At 42.4% G+C, this 22262-nt stretch overlaps 1 protein-coding gene across 1 annotated transcript in view; it reads right to left on the bottom strand.

Moving 5' to 3' along the window:
- LOC137520979 (tenascin-R-like) overlaps positions 1 to 22262 on the bottom strand; it is a 1317931-nt gene that overhangs the window by 9688 nt on the left and 1285981 nt on the right. Inside the window, exons 18-20 of the mRNA XM_068239626.1 lie at positions 15289 to 15421; positions 13731 to 13882; positions 5686 to 5782 (exon numbers count right to left, since the gene is read on the bottom strand). Coding sequence (XP_068095727.1) covers positions 5686 to 5782; positions 13731 to 13882; positions 15289 to 15421 — 382 coding nt within the window. The remainder of the gene's footprint in view (positions 1 to 5685; positions 5783 to 13730; positions 13883 to 15288; positions 15422 to 22262) is intronic.

Here is a 22262-nt window from a genome sequence, read left to right as displayed (position 1 = left end):
AACAACTTTAACGGTATTTTATTTTTTTACGATCCGGATCCGGATGGCAGCCTGATACAGTCCTGATGCAAACGGATCGGATCCGGATCGGAACCGTACGGTTCCAATCTGGATCAGGTCCTGATACGATCCGGATCCGGTCCGTTTGCATGCCAAAACGCAAGTGTGAAGGGGGCCTAACACTTGGATATGTTTTGTTTTAAACCATTCCGTTCTTGCCCTGGCTTTATGTTTAGGATCATTGTCCTGCTGGAAGGTGAACCTCCACCCCAGTCTCAAGTCTTTTGCAGACTCCAAGAGGTTTTCTTCCAAGATTGCCCTGTATTTGGCTCCGTCCATCTTCCCATCAACTGACCAGCTTCCCTGTCCCTGCTGAAGAGAAGCACCCCCAGAGCATGATGCTGCCACCACCATATTTGACAGTTGAGATGGTGTGTTCAGAGTGATGTGCAGTGTTAGTTTTCCGCCACACATAGCGTTTTGCATTTTGGCCAAAACGTTCCATTTTGGTCTCATCTGACCAGAGTGCTTTCTTCCACATGTTTGCTGTGTCCCCCACATGGCTTGTGGCAAACTGCAAATGGGACTTCTTATGCTTTTCTGTTAACAATGGCTTTCTTCTTGCCACTCTTCCATAAAAGCCAACTTTGTGCAGTGCACAACTAATAGTTGTCCTATGGACAGAGTCTCCTACCTGAGCTGTAGATCTCTGCAGCTCGTCCAGAGTCACCATGGGCCTCTTGATTGCATTTCTGATCAGCGCTCTCCTTGTTCGGCCTGTGAGTTTAGGTGGACGGCCTTGTCTTGGTAGGTTTACAGTTGTGCCATACTCCTTCCATTTCTGAATGATCGCTTGAACAGTGCTCAGTGGAATGTTCAAGGCTTTGGAAATCTTTTTCTAGCCTAAGCCTGCTTTAAATGTCTCAATAACTTTATCCCTGACCTGTCTGGTGTGTTCTTTGGACTTCATGGTGTTGTTGCTCCCAATATTCTCTTAGACAACCTCTGAGGCCGTCACAGAGCAGCTGTATTTGTACTAACATTAGATTACACACAGGTGCACTCTATTTAGTCATTAACACTCATCAGGCAATGTCTATGGGCAACTAACTGCACTCAGATCGAAAGGGGGCCGAATAATTACGCACACCCCACTTTGCAGTTATTTATTTGTAAAAAATGTTTGGAATCATGTATGATTTTCATTCCACTTCTCACAAGTACAACACTTTGTATTGGTCTTTCATGTGGAATTCCAATAAAATTGATTCATGTTTGTGGCAGTAATGTGACAAAATGTGGAAAACTTCAAGGGGGCCGAATACTTTTGCAAGCCACTGTACATATGGCAGCCTCCATATCCCTCTAGCTTCAGCTTTCCTTCAAATAAAACTTGAAGTGAAAAACCTGAGGAGATAAAGAATTATATCTACAGTATATAACTCTAATCCTAAATTGGACATTCCTGGAATCACAATCTTACTTTGGATTTAAAGGTTAGAATCGATGTTTCAAGTGTTATTCAGATGCCATAGAGACAAATCTTGAACTACTGATTTTTTTTTTTCCTGTTGCTCGTTTTCCTCTTTGTTTTATAACCACTAATTAGTTATTAGTGAGAGTTATGCTAAAGCCCATTTGCAGAGAAAGTGTCATTTAGAGTCTTGTGCCCAGATTCACAAAAGCAAGAAAAAGCTGCAGAGTGCAAGGAGCGCAAGGTAATTTCACCATTACTCATTGTGACAAATGAGCGTAACCTGCGCTACCTGAGGTAACGCACATTACTCTACATGCTGTCTATGTAGTCTGTGAAGTACACCATTTACACATGTTCCTATGTCACACTGCCCTTGCGCAGTGTAGTTGATTTAGTTATGGATTCTTGAAATGGAGATCATATGAATTATCCAGGAAACATTTTTCTGCCATTATGTAGAAAAAGTTTGACCCCTTTCCTAGGTCGTATCAAAATATAAAGGGCTTGATTCACAAAGCCGTGCTAACTGTTTAGCATGGGTGTGCTAAACAGTTAGCACGTAAAGTGCCGTTCACGGACTTTTGCGAGCGCAAAGTGCTGCGATTTGCTCGATTGTGGACTTTCGCGCGCGCAAAGGTCCACGATCGCGCGAATCGCAGCACTTTGAGCGCAAAAGTCCGCGAACGGCACTTCACGTGCTAACTGTGTAGCACACCCGTGTTAAACAGTTAGCACGTCTTTGTGAATCAAGCCCATAGGGATTGATGGAAGATTAGTAAGTTATTAGCTCTGAATTAAGTTTTATATGCAGGCTCCAACGGCAAGAACTAAATTAGCCACAGCAAGATAACCTTTTTGGAAAAAAAAAGGTCTTCATGAAAATGTATGGAAATTCTAAAAAAAGTCCCGAAATATTACTTGGTTTTACTTTTGCAAGAAGCACTGAAAGGATTAAGTCTCAGTGTTTACTGTATGCCTGAGCTATCTCAGCAGAGCTCTCCTGCAGTCTATTCACAGTTGTTGATAAGAGCTACTTAGACACTCTGATCAAGACTTTGAAAGACAGAACACAGAGCAGTTAATTCTTCAGCAACTATATGTGGAATAAAGACTTTTCATTGTGTGCTGATGCTGATTGCCTATAATTCATTAAGACATTTGATGGTCTGTCGTCCCTCTCAGAAAAGATGCATGTAATGCTTTTTTTTTAAAAAAAAAATCTTCCAAAGTTTTGGCCACCCCCACCTGCGTTGCTATGGCCTGACCCCAGCTCAGCAGCTCCGGTCTAATTGGCAGCTGTCTGAGCTAGGGGCGGGCTGTAGCAATACAGGTGGGGTAGCCACAGAGCTTTGGAAAACTTCAGAAAAATGGCCGCAACTGTCTTGCTCAGGAGGAGAGTGGAGCTTCACATGTCTAATGAATTACAGGCGATCAGATGAGTTATTAACCCTGAGAACCCCCCTGCAGCATTAGGATAGAGCCTAAAATGACAGGTTGTGTCTTTTACACGGAGTACTCTTTAGTTTTACAATCGATCCTGGCTGCTCCTTCGTAAAAAGGGTTGGAAACTTATTTCACCTAGTAGCAAATTTAACAAAAGTTTAGTCCAAGTGTTCTCCATCTCCAGAGATCCTTAAAGTGGACCTGAGGTGAAAATGAACTGATGAGATTAATAATTATATTTATCCTCCTAAAAAATGACTTTTTAAAGTACTGTATCCCATGGTTTTCTTATATATTTAAACATTAGTTCATGTATTCTATCTCCCTCTGCTTTCAGAAGTTGCATTCTGCCAGGAAAACTTTTATGGCTGTAATTTCTTTATCAGTGATGTTTACTATATCCCCCCAAAAGACAAGACAGAAGCTCTCACTCCCATGCCTGGAAATTCACTCTTTCTGGCAGCAAAATAAATCAAGTAAAAGTTATTATGTTTTGTACTTACATGTACGTACAAACACATGTTTATCATCATGTCACATATCCCCTCGGATACACTTTAATAAGGTTACTCTAATGCAGGGGTAGGGAACCTATGGCTCGGGAGCCAGATGTGGCTCTTTTGATGGCTGCATCTGGCTCACATACAAATCAGTAGGGGTTGATTCACTAAGCTACACTGCTCAAACAGAGCAAGTAACATTTTCAAAGTAGGCATGCTACTGCTGTAGCATGTCTCCAAAATGACCAGCTGCTCCAATTATCCCTCTCTGGGCCCTGTCAGGTCTAGTGATTTTGTAGGACGAGATCCCCGCACTTGACAGGCAGCCTATGGGGTCAAAGTGTGGGGATCTCATCCTACAAAGTGAATCAACTCCCAAGTCAGCTAGCTAAATGTACAAGCTGTTATTCTGTATTTTTCCTGTCTGGCTCTCGGGGAAATTGCTGATGTTGCTGAAACCCAAGAGAAGCTGAAGATGTCTGACACTTCCACTGCCCGGATTATCAACTGTATACACATAACCACGGCAACTGGCAACAGGGACGTGAGCCCTACTGTTCCATATTGAAACATATTGTATGGCTCTCACGGAATTACATTTTAAAATATGTGGTGTTTATGGCTCTCTCAGCCAAAAAGATTCCTGACCCCTGCTCTAATGTAATGTTTCTTCCAGTACAGAAGTTGTTAAACTTTACCTAAGCATTTGTAAAAAAGTAAAAGGAAACCGAGAGCCCAATATAGGGCTTGATTCACAAAGCCGTGCAAACTGTTTAGCATGGGTGTACTACACAGTTAGCACGTGAAGTGCCGTTCGTGGACTTTTGCGCTCATAGTGCTGCTACTCGTGCGTTCGCGGACCTTTGCGCGCGCAAAAGTCCGTAATCGAAATCGCGGCACTTTGCGCTTGCAAAAGTCCGTGAACGGCACTTCACGTGCTAACTGTTTAGCACACCCGTGTAAAACAGATTGCACGGCTTTGTGAATCAAGCCCTTTATATTTTGATACGACCTAGAAAAGGGGTCAAACTTTTTCTATATAATGGCAGACACATGTTTCCTGGATAATTCATATGATCTCTATTTCAAGAATCCATAACTAAATCAACTACACTGCGCAAGGGCAGTGTGACATAGGAACATGTGTTCCGCGATCGCGTGAATCGCAGCACTTTGCGCGCGCAAAAGTCCGCGAATGGCACTTCACGTGCTAACTGTTTAGCACACCCGTGCTAAACAGTTTGCACAGCTTTGTGAATCAAGCCCATAGTGTACAGTAGTATTTTTTGTCATCTCACAGATGGAATTTTTAAGCAATTATAAATATACTCACAAACAAGGGTTGCTGAACAGGCAACCACTAAGGGCCCTTTTTTCACTGTAAAGTGATGCGAATGTATCTACCTAGCCGCATCACATCACTTCCGCATCTCCCAATGCGGAAGTGTATGGAGGGGACGGCAAGCGACTGCGTGGTGATGCAGCCGTGCGAGAATCTGCAGCATGCTGCAGATTCTTGGATCGCTCTGCACCACTCCGCATGCAATACATGCACTGGAAACTGTTCCATTGCCATGCATTAGGTACAGGACACCCGCGGTGCAATGCGCCTATGTAGCCGCATCGCACCGTATGTAATGGAAACAGGCCCTTATAACAGCAGGGGGGGGGGAATTATAACCTTACCCCACTCAAGTTTAAGAAGTCGCTCTTTGTATACAGGAAAGTGAGGATAACACCCCTCCACCAGCGGTGGACAAGACAATGTGTAGAAATTTGTACAGAGGCGCCAAAATAGGATAAAAACATCTAAAAACCATTTAAAAGGGGGAAATTGAGTTGGTCTTACCTCCCTCTGGGAAAAACAGACAGACGTTTATTATTTTTGTTTCAAAAAATAACATTTATTAGAAGCTCCACTTTGCAATGCGTTTTGTGGTTACAGTCCCGCTTCATCAGATGAATAACAGAGGGAACTAGTGTTGGTCTGCATCACAGCTTTGGGCTGTGATATAGACCAACACTAGTTCCCTCCGTTATTTGTGTGATGAAGCCGGGGCATATTTTTGAAACAAAAATAACAGACGGTCTGTTTTTCCTTGAGGGAGGTAAGTCCACCTCAATTTCCCTCTTTTAAACAGTTTTTAGACGTTTTTATCCTATTTTGGCGCCTCTGTACATATTTTTACATGTTACCTAAGCATGTGCACACATACAAATCACAGGAAGTACTGTTGTTACAATTCACCGCTATAACTGACTCACCAAGCCAAAACTCATCTTCCAGGTTCCCAAAGCCCACTCGGTAGTCAGACCACTTACGAAAGAAGTCTGTCAGTCCGTTCTGACGTCTCTGGAACACCTGAAGATGAATGCTGAAGTATTAATAGAAAGCTCAAATGCAAGATCTGTCCAGATAAAAACTAAGCTCATAATCCATAGTGCATTATGGTAAATTAGAGGGTCTGTTTTCCTACAGCATATGTCACCCAGAAATTATTCATTGCATTAATGAGGTGTGTGTGTATGTATAAACTGACATATCAATATGAATTCCAGTAGGTACACGATAAGCAATTACTGTGTGCCTGCAATTAGTGATGGTCATGTCTAGACTAGGAGAACTCATGGAGAAGCATGTGATCAGTTTGGTCAGGTGATAGATATGTACTGTAAGTCTCTGTTTTGCTAGTCACGATCACTTGGATGTGATCACGGCAAATCAGAGCTTTGCAAATCTATCAGCTGATCGCACAAATCACATGCTTCTCCATGAGTTCTCCTAGACATGACCATCACTATGCTGGTAAATGATATACTGTTAGTGATTATACCTGTTTGAAAACATTTTTGGTTTATTTGAACTCCTTATCACGACTGTGCAGTTATCACTATTTCAGCACATACTAAGTATAGAGGATGGGGCTAGTAATTTGTAATGTCTTAATCTAAACTGTGCGCACTTTTGTAAACTTTTAATTGCACTTACGTGTAAGTCTACCAACACTTTTTCCACGACAGACCTCCCTGAAGCATGTATAGCTTAAACCCTTTGCAGACTGGATAACAGGAGACATACAGGGGTTTGTTGGGAGTGACGATAAGGCTCTCTGTATATCAAGCACTATACTACAAATAATTTTCCCATTTATCCACTGAGCCCTGTATATGTCCAGTGGAAGCCCAGTACCCAGCAGTACTTTCTGGTTTAAGATGGGTTGACAACATAAAAACACAATTGGTGAGGTAGTGGAGATGGAGCGATTATTATGTCAGGTGTCAGGCCAATTTTAACAGGTGGGAAACACAGTTGACAACTTGGTGAAAGGGAAAGGTGGGGCAGGGCACTTCACAAATAGAGGGTGCAGTAAAGTGGAAGGTGTTAACTCACCTGCCCAGGCTCTTTCCTCTGGCGTCTCCATCTCCATGGTTTCTCTCTGTGTCAGTGCTCTTGTGAGCTGCTGGCATGTGAGGTTGACACCACATGCTGGTGGGAAGGAATGATACGCAATGCCACATAAGACAGGAGAGGAGGCATGCTGTCGGAGGAGGGAGTGGCTCCAGAACATGGGAGACATGCTTCCGCTGCTCTGTACTGTGCTGGGGTGGGAGGAACTGAGGGGTCACTGGGTCACTTAATTTTGACATCTGAGAGGGAGGTCACGGCCAAGTAACAATACTAGTTTGTTGAATTGAAGTGCATCACCAGGCCACTTAAATCTGATATCTTGTGCTGACATAGGCTACTTAAGGTGCGTACACACGTTGTATTTTTCCAAACGACCGGCCGTTTGGAAATCAAATCGGGCGTGTGTACAAATGGTCGTTCAGCTGAGAAGACTGTTTTTGACGGATCTGCTTGGCGGATCAGTCAAATCCAGTGTTATCAGCTGAACGACCGTGTGTACACACGCCCAATTTCACGTCCAAACGACCGGACGTTCAGACGTCCAAACGACCGCTCATTTGGAAAAATCCAGTGTGTGTATGTACTTTTAGTTATGAACCATTTAAGGACCACATGAGCCCATGTTTGAAGGCTTATAACAGCCACAATGGCCTCAATTCACAAAGCAGTTTAGACTAGTATTAAAGATATAGTACAAAGATTACCATCCTTTGTGATGGATACAAAAGCAGTTCTGGCGGAGATTGCTGGCGTGCATTTAGAGGAGGATTGGCTGTTGGTGGGTTTGGACGTGGAGTCCCTCTTCACGTCCATCCCGCACCAAAAGGGTCTAGAAGCGTTAAATTACTACTTGGGAAGGAAATATGGAGATCAGCAGGAGCATTCTGAATATGTTATGGATATGATGAAATTAATACTAAATTACAATTACTTTGAATTTAAAGGGGAACTGTACAGACAGAAAAGGGGCGTGGCTATGGGGCGGCGTGCTCCCCGTCCTACGCGTGCCTACACCTCGGCTTCTGGGAGGAGGTCGTGGTAGTGGGTATGCGTGGGTACCGGGAGCACGTCGCCCTCTGGCTTAGGTATGTGGATGACATACTTGTTTTCTGGAATGGCACTGAAAGTCAACTACGTGAATTTGTTGGCGAATTGAACAACAATGATAGAAATATTTTTTTGACTTACACTTTTAGTGACTCAGAAATTTCATTTTTGGATCTAAAGATTAAAAAAGTTGGGAACTCGCTGGTCACGAGCACATTCCGCAAGGAGACTGCAGGTAACACCTTGTTAGCTGCCAAAAGCGCACATTTGCCGGCGCAAAAATGGGCTGTACCTACCCGACAGTTCATGCGGTTGCGACGCAACTGTAGTGAAACTGAAGATTTTAAAACTGAAGCAGAGGACCTTAAAACTAGATTGTTAGCTAGAGGGTACCCTAAACATATTATTAATAGAGCCTATTATAAGGCTCTTTCAAAGAGGCGCTCCGAATTGTTATCTAAAAAGCCAAATTTTGGGGGGAAAAAAAATGATCCAGATGTGGTCAGAGTTGTGACCACGTATGGATCTCATTATAATGAAATTAAAAGTATACTTACCAAACACTGGCATTTGTTGGGTAGAGACCCAATCATAAAAGATTTGGTAGGCGAATATCCTCATATTGCAGCAAGGCGTGGCAGGAACCTTTCGGACGTGCTTGTGAGTAGTGAGTTTAAACCAAAAAAACGGCCAGGGTTGGTGAGAAGAAATAAAAAGGGAATGTTTCGCTGCTGCAATTGCCTTATGTGCCCATATATGGAAAAGGGAGATGTTTTTCCTAACTATGATGGTTCAGAAACCTTTAAGATTAAAGAATACATAGACTGTGGTACAGATAAAGTGGTTTACCAGCTGAGGTGCAGTTGCAATAAAATTTATATTGGAAAAACTTATAGACCTATGAGAGATAGGATGCAAGAACATGTCAACAATATTAAATCTGGCTGTGAAAAAAGCCCTGTAGCAATGCACTTTAAAACGTTTCACAATTCAGACCCTAGATTTTTAAAAGCAAAAGGAATCTATAAATTGAATATAAGCCCAAGAAGGGGCGATTTTGACCGTCAATTGTTGAAGAAAGAATCATTTTGGATCTATAAATGTGGCTCTATGCAGCCAAAAGGCATGAACTGCGATATGAACTTGAAAGTATTTCTTTAAAACAACCGGGGTTTCCTGACTCTCCTATCTGAACTGCCCTGCCTGTCATTTTCAGAAATAGCCACTAGATGGAGTCTGCTCGTCCTATAATCAGCATAGTTGATATCCACGCTATATGCAAAGAAGTGGGCGGCATCTACAAGATGAGTATAAGTATGATGTGCATCCTGCTTCCGCCCATGCACGTCTGAAGAAGCCTATTGGCGAAACGCGTCACGTGCTCTGTGACGTCATCCCGCCACCTCCATGGCTGCAGCGATTCACCCTAGCCTCCGCCCCTCCTCCTTAGTTTGGCCGGACTCCCGGACATCCCGCTGATGCAGCGGCTGAATAGGATCGCCGCTAAGACTGCTCTATTATGAACTTCGCCGCACTGCTGGCTTAGTCCCTGGGCAACTGACAGGGCACGTGAGTAACGGCTACACTGACCGGAACGGTCCTTTCTAAAAGTTAAGCTACAAGGAAAGCGCTGGCTTGATATTATCTTGGCATCTGCTGAATGATATATGCCATTACTACCCGGTTGTAGTCTAAGGCTAACAAGGTTGTGTAGCTGGATGCTACACGTAAAGGGGGTGTTTCCGTTGGAATCTATGCGGATTAGAGGCAATACAATGTGAATATAGGGTGAATTGAAGATATTATTCTGTGAATGGATGACGCTCTATAGCCTGTCATATCTGGATTTAAAGGGGCCTGAAGATTATTGTTGCATGTATATACCGGTACAAGTAAAGGTGCACCTACAAATCATGCTGCCCGTAATGAATGGTCTGGTTTATGTTCAGAGTTATAGAATCATGAGTTTTAATTGATTTTAATTATGTGGTAATTGATTATGTTTTTGATATGTACTTATTGAAGAATACATTTTTGCAAAATTCTATATATCTCAGCTCCCTATGATCTATGTCAGTTTAGACTAGTATACTGATGGTTTGGTGTAAACCAGCAATCAGTTGCATCAAAAGGGAATTCACTAATAATTACTGAATGTTTTAGACCTATTTTTAGACCTGGTCTAAAACTTTCGGTAATTAGGTCTAATTACTGTACGAGGTCTAAAGATACGAGTAGCTATGACTGACATCCTTCTCCTTTGATGAGCTCTTCTCTGGATACAATTAAAGCAGAATTGTAGAGAGAGAATAAACACATTGTTTCACTTACCTGGGGCTTCCCCAAGCCCCCAGCAGCCGTCCTGTCCCGCGCTGCTTCTCGACAAGCCTCCGTTCTCCCGCTGCCAGCTCCTTTCGGTTTTGCCGCCGGGCCACTGTGCCTGCATGGCACTGGGGAACGCAAAGAAAGGATACGCTTAGCAGGGCTGCGCTGGCATCGACTTACAAGTCGAGGTACGGGACGGAGCGGCGGCGGGAGAAAGGAGGCTCGGGCAGGACCGGCGCAAACAGGACAGCTGCTGGGGGCTTGGGGATGCCCCAGGTAAGTGAAACAATGTGTTTATTTTCTCTCTACAGTTCCGCTTTTAAACTCCTGCATAATTAATTTAAAAAGCTCCATCCTCACGTCTAAAATACCTCACAGAAGTACTTCACTGACATAAATCAGCTGGTCTAATCTCTGTCAGAAAAAGTGGGCGTGGTTACTCCTTGTTTGCCTTTGTGAATTGTGTAATTACTGAATGTTAGACCAGGTCTAAAACATTCAGTAATTATTAGTGAATTCCCTTTTGATGCGACTGATTTACACCAAACCATCAGCTGAGTGAATTGAGGCCAATGATCATTGCTACTCCCCTTCCAGATATCATCATTAAGGTGTTTAGGGTGGTATCTTTATACAGAAGCTTGCATTCATGTTGCCTATAACAGGTACCAGATTGCAAGTATCACATCCCTAATGCGATTTAGAGGCACAATACAAACTCATATTCAACTGCATTTTTCATAAATCAAAAGGTAAATTAAATTGTTAAGCCTAATGGATTGCTATATAATTAAAATAAATCACTTGGCCTCCTTATGCATAGAAAAGTACTGGTCTCCAGCCGTGCAAATTGCCTGATTGTTTCAATGGATCAGTGGGTGACTGGCACTCATTGTAATGCGAACATTTTTATAACCAGCAAAGTGACGGCTTTCACCTTATCTCAAAGCCCCCACTGAGTCCACCCCTCCCTAACTGGAGAGGCTGCTATGGCATTACAGAGCAATCCCCTACCATAGGTTTCGCGAGATAAGCAAAAAGGATCAAGAAAATGTGGGTGCACCATGGGCTTTATTAGGGCTGGTTCACACGGGCATCTGCTGAGCTTTTGCTTGGTGTCGCGTTCAAACGCCAGGGTTTAAACGCCAGCGTTTAAAAGCTAGCTTTTGAAGGCTTTTGGGAAGCGTTCAAGGCTAGCAGTTCTGGTCTCTGCTACTGTTTCTTGGCGTTTACCGCCTCTGAAAGCAGCATGTTGCTTTCGAGACTAGACTCAACGCCGGGATCTACCGAGAGGCTTTCATGAAAGCCTGCAAAAGCCAGGTCTAAACGCTCCCATTCACTTGCATGGGATGGCGGTAGATCCCAAAAAACGCTGCGTCTGAAACGCCGCGTTAAACGCCACAAAAACGCCCATCTGAACCAGCCCTTACTAAACCGTGATATGAGTTGTCACGGTTTAGTGAATCAAGCCCCATGTGCGTTATGTGAATTACGGCAATGGCGGCTCTCAGTAATTTAGGAGCCGTCAAAAGATGGAGGCCAAATTACCATAAAAACAGCGTAATTCTGCCCCTAGCAATAGCTGGCAGCTGAATTACATACAATATTTCCCTTGAGGCCATGGTGGCCTAGAGGGGGGACGGTAATTAAAGCCCCGGGACTTTTGCAGGAGCAGAATGAGCGTTCTTCCCGCTTTGCGTCCAAATTTCCCGGCACCTTTATTACATGAATGCCCAACCTAGACCTTAAAGTGATCTTCAACCAAAAAATTATTTTCTATGGGCAAGTATTGAATCACAGTCCTCAGGTAAAGCGCAGATGGCAAGGCACGGCACCATGTCACCAGTTTGTGTCTGGTAGCTTACAGCTTAACTCCCATTGTAAGGACAGAAAGTGATACACAGTGTTTGTAATACCTACATGTGAACACAGCCATTGCTTCATCACTACAGTGTGTTGTTTAGTGATTATAACTACCATAAATCAAGGAATTGCGGATGATGTGATCGTACACTTACTGTAATACTTTTCCTGCTGTCCGTACTCCTGTTAGAAACATTTTTCCTCCTTTTTAAATGACAGCAAGACATTGTAGGATATCTGATGACTTGTCCATATGCCAGCTGTCCCAGGAATAGGAATTGAGAGCTTCACTCCCCAATGGGTATACAGACAACAATAACATCCTGACAGGATTATTAACTAACCTTGCCTTGTTCACAAGTAGGAATGGTCGTTGTCGTTGAGATGCAAATAATTCTCAGTTGATGCAGGATTATGCACTTTTTGTGTGCAAATTTATCCAACTTGAAAATGGACCAATTAAAATCCACTTTGGTGGGATTTGATTGGTCCATTTTCAAGTTCTGTAAATTTGCATACAAAATGTGCATGATGCACACATTTCTCTGCTGCGTTACAAAATTTGTATAATCCTGTAACAAATTTGAACTATTTGCATCTCACTGACCATCCATAATCGTAAGCAAGATAAAATGTCCCAAATTGAGTTGTTTGACACAAGAATACTTATAATTTTGCTATGCCTCTGAGTGGTCATTTCCCTGCACAATGAAAGACGATGGGGCTTATTTCTTTGCTCAACCCTTTCATGGCACCACAGGTATAATGGGGGGGGGGGGGGAGGGGGGGTTCTGGTTCTCTTCCTGAAAGTGCTGTATTTAACCTGAAATGGTACTTACCGTTAGCTCAAAAATGCTTGTAAATGACAACAATGGAGACAGGGCGTATAAAACTAGTTCTTCTCATGGCTATTTCCTACTATGAAAACAATGTATGCCACAGTCCCTCATTAGGTTAACAGGTCTGTTTGTCATTATAAATGTTGCAGTCAGAACAAATATGGTCACAGGAAATTTGGGCAGCATAGGTGCCGCAGAAGCAGGGGGTAAGTTAGGGTTAGACATCGGAGGAGAGCTGGTTAGGGTTAGGCATCAATATCAAAAGGGTCAGTTAGGGTAAGGCACTGGATGGGAGGGGGGGGGGGGGTCAGTTAGGATTAGGCATCAGTGGAAGCATTGGTTAGGGATCTTTAGGAGGGGAATCAGTTAGGTATCAGTGGGGGCATTGGTTAGGGATTGTTAGGAGGGGTTTGGTTAGGGTTAGGTATCAGTGGGGGCATTGGTTAGGGTTCGTTTGGAGAGGGTTCGGTTAGAGTTAGGCATTGGTAGAGGGAGGGCTTGTGTGAGAATAGTAACCCTACTATTAGCAGTAGTAAAATATCTGTAAAATTTACTGCTATTTTACTATCAGAATTACCGGTAATAATCAGTCATTTTACTGATATTCTTCTAGCGGCTATTTCCAGCGCCCAGACTTTTGTGGTGCCCGATTTGCATGTACGTCACAAAAATGCCTAAAATAACAGTATATACAGAAGGGCCAATCACTCTGAAAAAAAAAGGTTTAAACTTTTATCAGAATTATTGGGATTTATCTGCTATTTCAAAATCCGCCTAAGTGCTAGCAATTCCGCTGGGAAACTCTGCTGATTGGTCACAGTACTCACAATCCAGCCTCCTCCATCAGTGCTCATGTCACAGAACACCGGCACACTGACACTCTGATCGCCATTGATATTGATGGTGTATACTCCACTCTGGGTGTCTCCATTCAGCAGGTGTTGCGCACAGTCCTGGGGATAGGCAAACACTATTCCTCCTGAGAAGATATAAGTCAACCTACAGTCATAAGGCATATATAAACTTACTTGTAAAAAAAATGGGTACTTTGACTCAGTCCAGCCATTTGGATTGGCCGAGCAGCATACAACTAAGCCAGTGTAACCATCTCCATGTTCACTCATTCCTACCTCATACCTCTGGACAAGTCCTCTCCCCTGCCTGCGGATTGAACACTGCCAGAGAAGCAGCATGATGATGGTGTTAGAGGTTAAACCATAACCCTGATTGGCTACCAGTGTAGACAATTCCCTTCCATTCTGTAGGGCCCTTTTCTAGCTGCGACCCGCCTAAAAAAGCAGAACACCAGCATTTTGGCGATCACTAGTGCAACGTGATTTCCATGTAAATCGATGCACTTTTACATTAGCGCGTTTTGATTTTTCGCAATCGTCGTGCTGCACGATTATTGGTGCGATCGCTTTCACTCCTGATGCTTCACAACACAATCGCAGCAAGTGGAAAAAGAAGCTTTTGCAAGAGCAAATGCATTTGGGTTTGCACATGGAAAAGGGCCCGGACTGTGGATTCACACACATTATGAAGATAGACTCAGGTACTGTTTATGGCAGAATGTGAAATACATTTAGGCTGGGGTAAACAACAGTAAAAATTGATCAGTTTTATGGAACGGATTACACCAGAAAAAGGACATGTTGACGGACCTTTCAGACATGTTCCTATTTAAGAGTCCTGGGCCGCATATGCCCAGAAATCTTACATCGACCGCGTGATGATGCACAGGGTACATGCCAAGGGCGCGCGCAACTTTAGCCGAAGTCGCCGGATTACTGGAGTCGACAGCGGGAACAGGAAAAGAGCCAGAAGGATGCCAGGGACCTCGCGGGCTATGGGGGGCTGGAGGAAGCTCCAGGAAAGTCCAGCCTTTGAATTTCTTCCTCTGCTCAAAAATGTTGTACCCTTTTACCCATTCACTTAAAAGTGCAAACCGGATGCGTTTAGCACTACAGTTTTGCCCGGGTTTTTCCCCCCGCAATTTAACGTGGAAAAATCACTGGACAAATAGCAGCTAATCGCCCTAGTGTGAATGGGCCCTTTCCCACTACCCTGTGATTATTGATCCAACTCCGATTGGCAGGGGCGTAGCTAAGGTTTCTGTGGCCCCAAGCAGCCCATCATTTGTGCCTGTCTGTCTATCTATCTATCTATCTATCTATCCATGTCATAATTAATCTGATAACAGACAGTGAGATCAATCTCCCCCATCACCCCACATTCATTATCATGCATTCTGCCATAATCTGTATAAACTGCACACGTGACAATGCCATCCTCTGCTACACCTCAGGGAGTGGCCTGTTCCCTCCCAGCTCTGTAGCACAAGCACAGGATGATACATTATTTGTGTGGTGGAGGAACACTGACCTGTAGTGAAGACCGTGTGAGTGACAGCGCTTCGTTCTCCATCCAGTACCGATAGTAAAGTGACATTGTATTCTGTGCTTTCCAGCAATCCCTCCAGGCGTATCCAAGTGTCTTCTGCATCCACAATCAGTTCCTAACAGGCAGGCAGATAAAGGCTATCATGAAGTGTATATTCACCAAGGAGCAAATCTATCCATGATGCCACAAGTCTTTATGAGCAGCGGGCTGGAATGTTAAACAGCAAGGCCTATAGCAGACAGATTAGTTCCCTCACACTTCTATTGTAGGATTATTTCCAGCATTTAAGTTACATGCTGCATAATAATACACATACAGTATATATAAAGCGGAACACCACTTAGCAATACAAAAAAAAATGAACAGCTGAACCTTGATTTGCGAGCATAATTGGTTCAGGAAATATACTTCTAATCCAAAGCACTTTTATATCAAAGCAAATTTCCCAATAAGGATTAATGGAAACTCAGGTGATTCGTTCCACAATTGAAAAACAGTTGTAGAAAAATATTAAATACAAAGTACTGTACTGTATAAAGTAAAAATAAACGAAACAAAAAGTAGCGAACCAAAACCAAGTTAGTTGTGATACAAGGTTGTACTGTATGGATAAAGTGGAACACCACATAGCGGTACTGCTCGGGCTCCAGAGGAAATAGCCAGATGTCCAATTGAGGCCGCTGTACTGCACAGGGGCAGATGACTCACACCTGCACAGTAGAATGGACACAACTGGGCTTGGCTTTTTCCGCCGGACCTCATGCGGAGAGCAGTTACTGCGGATGCACGCATGTCGACAAGCACTGACTAGGAGACCTTTGTGGGTCCCAGTGCTGGATCCCCTCTACCAGTGTTACTCAACCCTGTCCTCAAGGCCCACCAACAGTGCATGTTTGGTGGAAATCCACAGAGGTAGTTAATCAGCTCTGCTGAGACACTAATTACCTCACCTGTGCATGTGTGTGGTTTTCTGCAAAACATGCACTGTTGGTGGGCCTTGAGGACAGGGTTGGGGAACTAGGCCCTCTACTGCGGAGGATTAGGGGGTGCATCATTAGGATCCAGAGGCTTCACCCTCCCGAGGTAAGTAACCCTTCAGGGGCACTTCTTTTCCTTCCAGGTTTACTTTAAGCCACCAGCAAGAAAGAAATACCCAGAATCTTTTGACAGTACTTTTTCACCTACTTCTTGGTACTTTTTCAATTGCAGAGTGCTGAAAAGTAATTTTAAACAGACGATGAAAATGATCTTCTAGGAGAAAAAGTGAATTGGATCGGGTCTATCATCTCAATTATTCCTCTGTAAGTGTGTAAACAAGTGGTAATGGGTGACACATGACCTGCTACACGTAAATCCATGATGGCAGATAGCTTAGGGACCATCACAAGCATCCTCCTCCTAACATCCTGACTCTTGCGTATTGTCATTAACTTTTTACCATAAGATAATTTAACTGTACCCTAACACTACAAGACAACGATCACAAGAAGTTTTACAATTTCTCCCAGAGTAAAATACACTATAAATTACAATTTTCTTATGTCTCTGTCACTATAGTGGGTAGTAAAATACAGGTTTTGGACTAGTCCATCTCTTCGTGGGGGAGTCTCAGTCATGTCTTTAGTTCACGCTCACTGACAAAATACTGCTCAAAAGAGTAGGGAAGCTGGCTGACATCTTTGTAAACATCTTTACCAGGCAGTGATTTCGTTCAGAAAAAAAGGTAATATTGAGGATCTCCCATGTGGAAACAGACTAGTCCAAAATCTGTCAGATCTGTCAGGTTTGAATACCTACTGTAAGTGGCCGCAACAAAGGAAAAAAGTAATTTATAGTGCATTTTACTATGGTAGAAAAGTAAATTTTATATGTCTGTCTTTTAAAATGTAATTGTTGTAATAGTGGTTCTTTCACCCCACACTCTCCCCAACCCTCACATAAAGGCCCACAATCACTAAACTGTACAATTTACTATACACGTAATGCACACATAATGTACACATAAAATGAACATTTGTTCCATAATAAAATGTTTTTTCCCTATAAAGCTTTTGCTTACAATACCTAGTATTAATCTGACAGCTCTGTTTAACACATGTTAAACTACTCATGGAAATACTAAGAATTCCCCTTATTTATTTATTTAAGTATTTATATAACACCAACATATTATGCAGCACTGTACAGTGTATATTGTCTTGTCCCTCGGAGGGGCTCACAATCTAGTCCCTACCATAGTCATATGTCTATGTATGTATCATGTAGTGCATGTATCATGGTCTAGGGCCAATTTTTAGGGGGAAGACAATTCACTTATCTGTATGTTTTTGGGATGTGGGAGGAAATCAAAGTACCTGGAGGAACCCTACGCAGACACAGGGAGAACATACAAACTCCTTGCAGAAGTTGGCCTGGCTGGGATTCGAACCAGGGACCCAGCACTGCAAGGCAAGAGCGCTAACCACTACGCCACCGAGCTGCCCCTATTTTCATAATAATTCGATGGACGGGTGTGGCGCAGTGCTAGTGCCAGAATAGTGCTGGCCATACACTTATAGATTTCCACCCAATCTTACAAAAATATTGATTGCTTTTTGAAATGAATAGATTCAGAAGAAGTTGATTCCTCCCATATACTGCACATCAATTTCCAATAGATTCCAGCAGGGAATCTATTGAAAATCAATGGAACTGCAGAGTTGCACTGTTTGATGCACTGAAATGCTATGAGCTATTGATCTGCCAATACCTTGCCCCACCCCCAATTGTTTTAAATTTTCCACTCCGTTCGATGAATACTTTCAATCACTTTTTAGCCAAAATCGATAAAAAATTGATCAATCTGACATTTTGGGGAATCAATTACCAGCAGATGAATCAAATCTGCAAGGAATCAAATAGAAAATCGATGAGTGTTTGGCCACCTTAAAGCAGCAGGGAAAGCCACACTATTCCAGGGAAAAAACATATATACCGTAAGTAGAAAAATATTTGTTTTACTTACGTAATCTATGTATTATATTGTCCACAATTTTTTTTATATAGTAAATAAAGAGAAATGTAATGTAATTTCCTCCCTTATTAATTTTTTTTCCCTCTTAGAAACTGCACGGTCGTATCTAGCTTGCCTTGTAAACACATGTGAACACAGCATAGATCGTATTTCAGCAGCTTCTGCAGAGAGGTGAGGTATATTTCTTTCTCAGCCTCCTGTCACACTGAACTGCCCTTAGCCAATCAGCGAGGAGCAGGAATGCGCGAGGGGAGATAACAAGCTTCCCTCTCCCTGGCACTGTACCAGAATAGAGCCCAGCTGGCTGAGAAAAGATTCATTACATCAGAAACATTTATGATTATAATGGAATGCTTGCAATACAGGGTCAGGATGTAGACTTCATAATAAACACAGAGCAGAAGGTAAATGGAATATGATTTTGTGGCTGACAATCCATATTTAAGTGTTTTATTTGTATGTGTAGCATTTATTACGATCTACAGTGATATCAGAATTTCTGTTTACAACCCTAAACGGATTATGTGCAGACACATCTATTGCTCAATACCTAACCACACTCTCCTGCAGTCTCTGAGAAGGAACACCGCAAGTGAGAGATGTAAGCAGCTTTGTGAAGGTTGCTATAATTGTATATTTATTATATAATAGATATTAATGTATTACATTCATATTTTGTAATTCAGTGTTAATCTGCAGTGTGTTCCTGGCCTGTAAATTGCAGTCCTGTACTAATGACTTCAGGCTTGTTTAGTCATATTGTTGCTCTCCGGGCTCTTCCTGTTAACATTTTTAGTTATCTGTCTTGTAAAACCTGCAGAAATCTGAATTAATTCATATGTATAATACATTCAGTAGCAGCCCAGAGCTGATTATAGGGGAAAAAAAAGCTGTGCAAGCTTGTTAGTCTGGAGTACAAGAAAATATATAATTAAAATACTACATGCAGATAATGTAAAGGCCAACAAAACCTACCAGAAAAGGAATTTATATATCCATCAGATGAACCGCACTCAATGCAACACCTTTAAAGTGGAAGTCCAGCTACAACTTTTTATTTATTAATGCTGTATGGGGAAGTTAAATTCTATATCAAAACAATAAATAAATAAATAAATATCAAGATCGTATTGCTATGTTATACTTGAAGAAGACATTCCCCTTACTTCCTTCTGATACGGACAGAATAGGAAGTAGGAAATGGGGTGGTCAATGAGATGCAAATCATTTAGAGTGATGCAGGGTTATGCAAATTGTGTATGCAAATTTATGCAGCTTGAAAATGGGCCAATCAAGTTTTACCTCAGCAGGATTTGATTGGTTCATTTTCGAACTGCATAAACTTGCATACAAAATTTGCATAATGCTGCATCACTTCGAAATTATTTCTATCTGATTGACTATCCCTAGTAGGAAATCATCCAACGGGGATATAAAGGATATGAGGATAACCTGACAGAGGCTCTCAGCCTTATAAGCACCACTAAATACACATGGAATTTGTCTTGTCTATTTTCAGAAGACAGATCACCAAAATCCTGCAACCCTCTAGTCCGTATCCTGCTGGACTAGTTTCCCCTATTCAATGTGCTCCAGAAAGTTGGCTGAAGACCTCTGGAGCACAAGCTGAGCCCATATTGGCAGAACTGTACCAAATATGTTAAAACGTGTTACTCTGTTATTTTTTATTTGTGATTAATGTACTGTATATGACAATACTTTTGTATTTGTCATGTTATATTGTTGTAAAACAATAAAAAAATTGTGAAACACAAATACATATGTATCTAATACCCCTGTATTGATTTTAGAGTGATGGCCTTACTTCCTGTTGCTGGGTATATGGCAGGAAGTGTGAGAGACATGCCCAATGGGTATAAAGACAATAAAAAACAACAGACAGAAATTTGTACCTTTTCCCGCTTTATTAAAAAAAAAAAAAAGCAAGAGTTCCTGGCACATGGTTCAACTGGCCCATCCCTCTTCTTTGCAACCATGGCAACAGTATTTTGTTTGGTGTACAGATTTCCCATAACTCCTACTCCTCCTATCCAGTGCTGCTCGTAATGGAAAAATCTACGCTTACGGATCATTACGCGTAATTTTACGCTATTACGCAATTACGGTTACGGCATAGGAAATTATCTACGGTACATCACCGTAATTACGCGTAAACTTACGCAATTACGCGTAAGGATACCGTAATGAAGGCGCTTACACTACGATGTTACGCGTAGTGCCGTAATACCCATTAATGCGTATTTTTTGACGCATGCGGACGATATGTACGCAATAGCCGTCAATGTGACAGTTATTGCATACATATCATTCGTATGCGTCAAAACGTACACTTATACTAAAGGGCGGGAGAAGATACTATTGGTTGCTTAGGATGTTGACTGATTGGCTACTCTTAGAAAATGGGAGATTTTACGTTAGTAATTACGCGTTAAATTACGCGTAAGTGTTCGTAAAATTACGCATGCCTAGCAATTACGGTAGGCGGCGTAATTACAATACCGCTTTACGGCTTACGCGTACATACTTACGCGTAAGACCGTAAGTTACGCGTAACGCTTACGCGTAAAAAAACGGTAAATTACGATGCGTAATTACGCGCATGCGTAATTTCGGCCCAGCACTGCTCCTATCACCTGTCAACCACTGGTACTGAGCGCTAACCAGCAACCTCTGGGTGCACAAGAGCAGCTCACAAGCGGTGGACTTTATCCACCAGTTTATGTTGGGAGCACTGTGGGTTGGCTGTTTTATAAGACCATAAATTCAAGTAATCAAGCTGAAATAAGGTTTTCCATTAACATGTCTAATATGCAGAGCTGAACGATAATCATTGCGATAAATAAATAAACTGGAGCACATGTGTTATATGTAAATGGATATGTACATACCAATGCACCTGTATAAAGGTGCAGGCAAGCTCACACAATAACAAAAAGGCAGCATCATACTGTAAGCTGCGTATATTGTGTACATATACCGCCATGTGTTACATCATTTTTAACCAACCTAATTAAAGGGAATCCAGGATGAGAGGGATATGGAGGCTGCCATATTTATTTCCTTTTGAACAATACTAGTTGCCTGGCAGCCCTGCTGATCTGTTTGGCTGCAGGAATGGCTGAACACCACCAGAAACATGCATGCAGCTTGTCAGATCTGACAATATTTTCAGAAACACCTGATCTGCTGCATGCTTGGTCAGGGTCTATGGCTAAAAGTATTAGGGGCAGGGGATCAGCAGGATAGCCATGTAACTGGTATTGCTTAAAAGGAAATAAACATGGCAGCCTCCATATAACTCTCACCCTGGGTTCACTTTAAGTGAAAGATTGGTGTTTGTTTTTTTGTGTTAGCAGGTATTTATTTTGTATTTTTAATATAGTTAAATAGTAAGTCTTGTTCAGTGCATTATAGTGTACACAGTCCCATCACTAGTTGTCCCTCAGACATGCTCACACTCTAATCCTTATTATAGACATCCGTCCACCACAGACCAGTTATGGGGGGATTTATTTAATTATCTTTTCAGTTTTGGCATATAGGAGGAAACCGGGGTGCCTGAAAGACCCCCCTTCCCCCAGAACATACAAACCCCATGCAGATAGTGTCCTGGCCCAATTCAGACTGGGGACCCAGCTCTGCAAGGCGAGAATGTTATCCAGCACAGTTTTATTATAATAAAGCAGCCACAGCATAGATGGATATAGCCTACAGGGATGGTCAGTGATCTAGCCTACAGGGATGGTCAGTGATAAAGCCTACAGGGATGGTCAGTGATATAGCCTACAGGGATGGTCAGTGAGATGCAAATAATTCCAAGTTGATGCAGCTTAAAAATACACCTCCCAAATCCCACCGTGGTCTATTTTCAAGCTACATAAATGTATATAAAACATTTGCATAGTTCTGCATTAACTAGGAA

The sequence above is a fragment of the Hyperolius riggenbachi genome, chromosome 6 (genome assembly GCF_040937935.1).
Source record: "Hyperolius riggenbachi isolate aHypRig1 chromosome 6, aHypRig1.pri, whole genome shotgun sequence".
In the NCBI taxonomy this organism is placed as follows: Eukaryota; Metazoa; Chordata; class Amphibia; order Anura; family Hyperoliidae; genus Hyperolius; species Hyperolius riggenbachi.
This window is presented reverse-complemented; position numbering and strand designations above follow the sequence as displayed.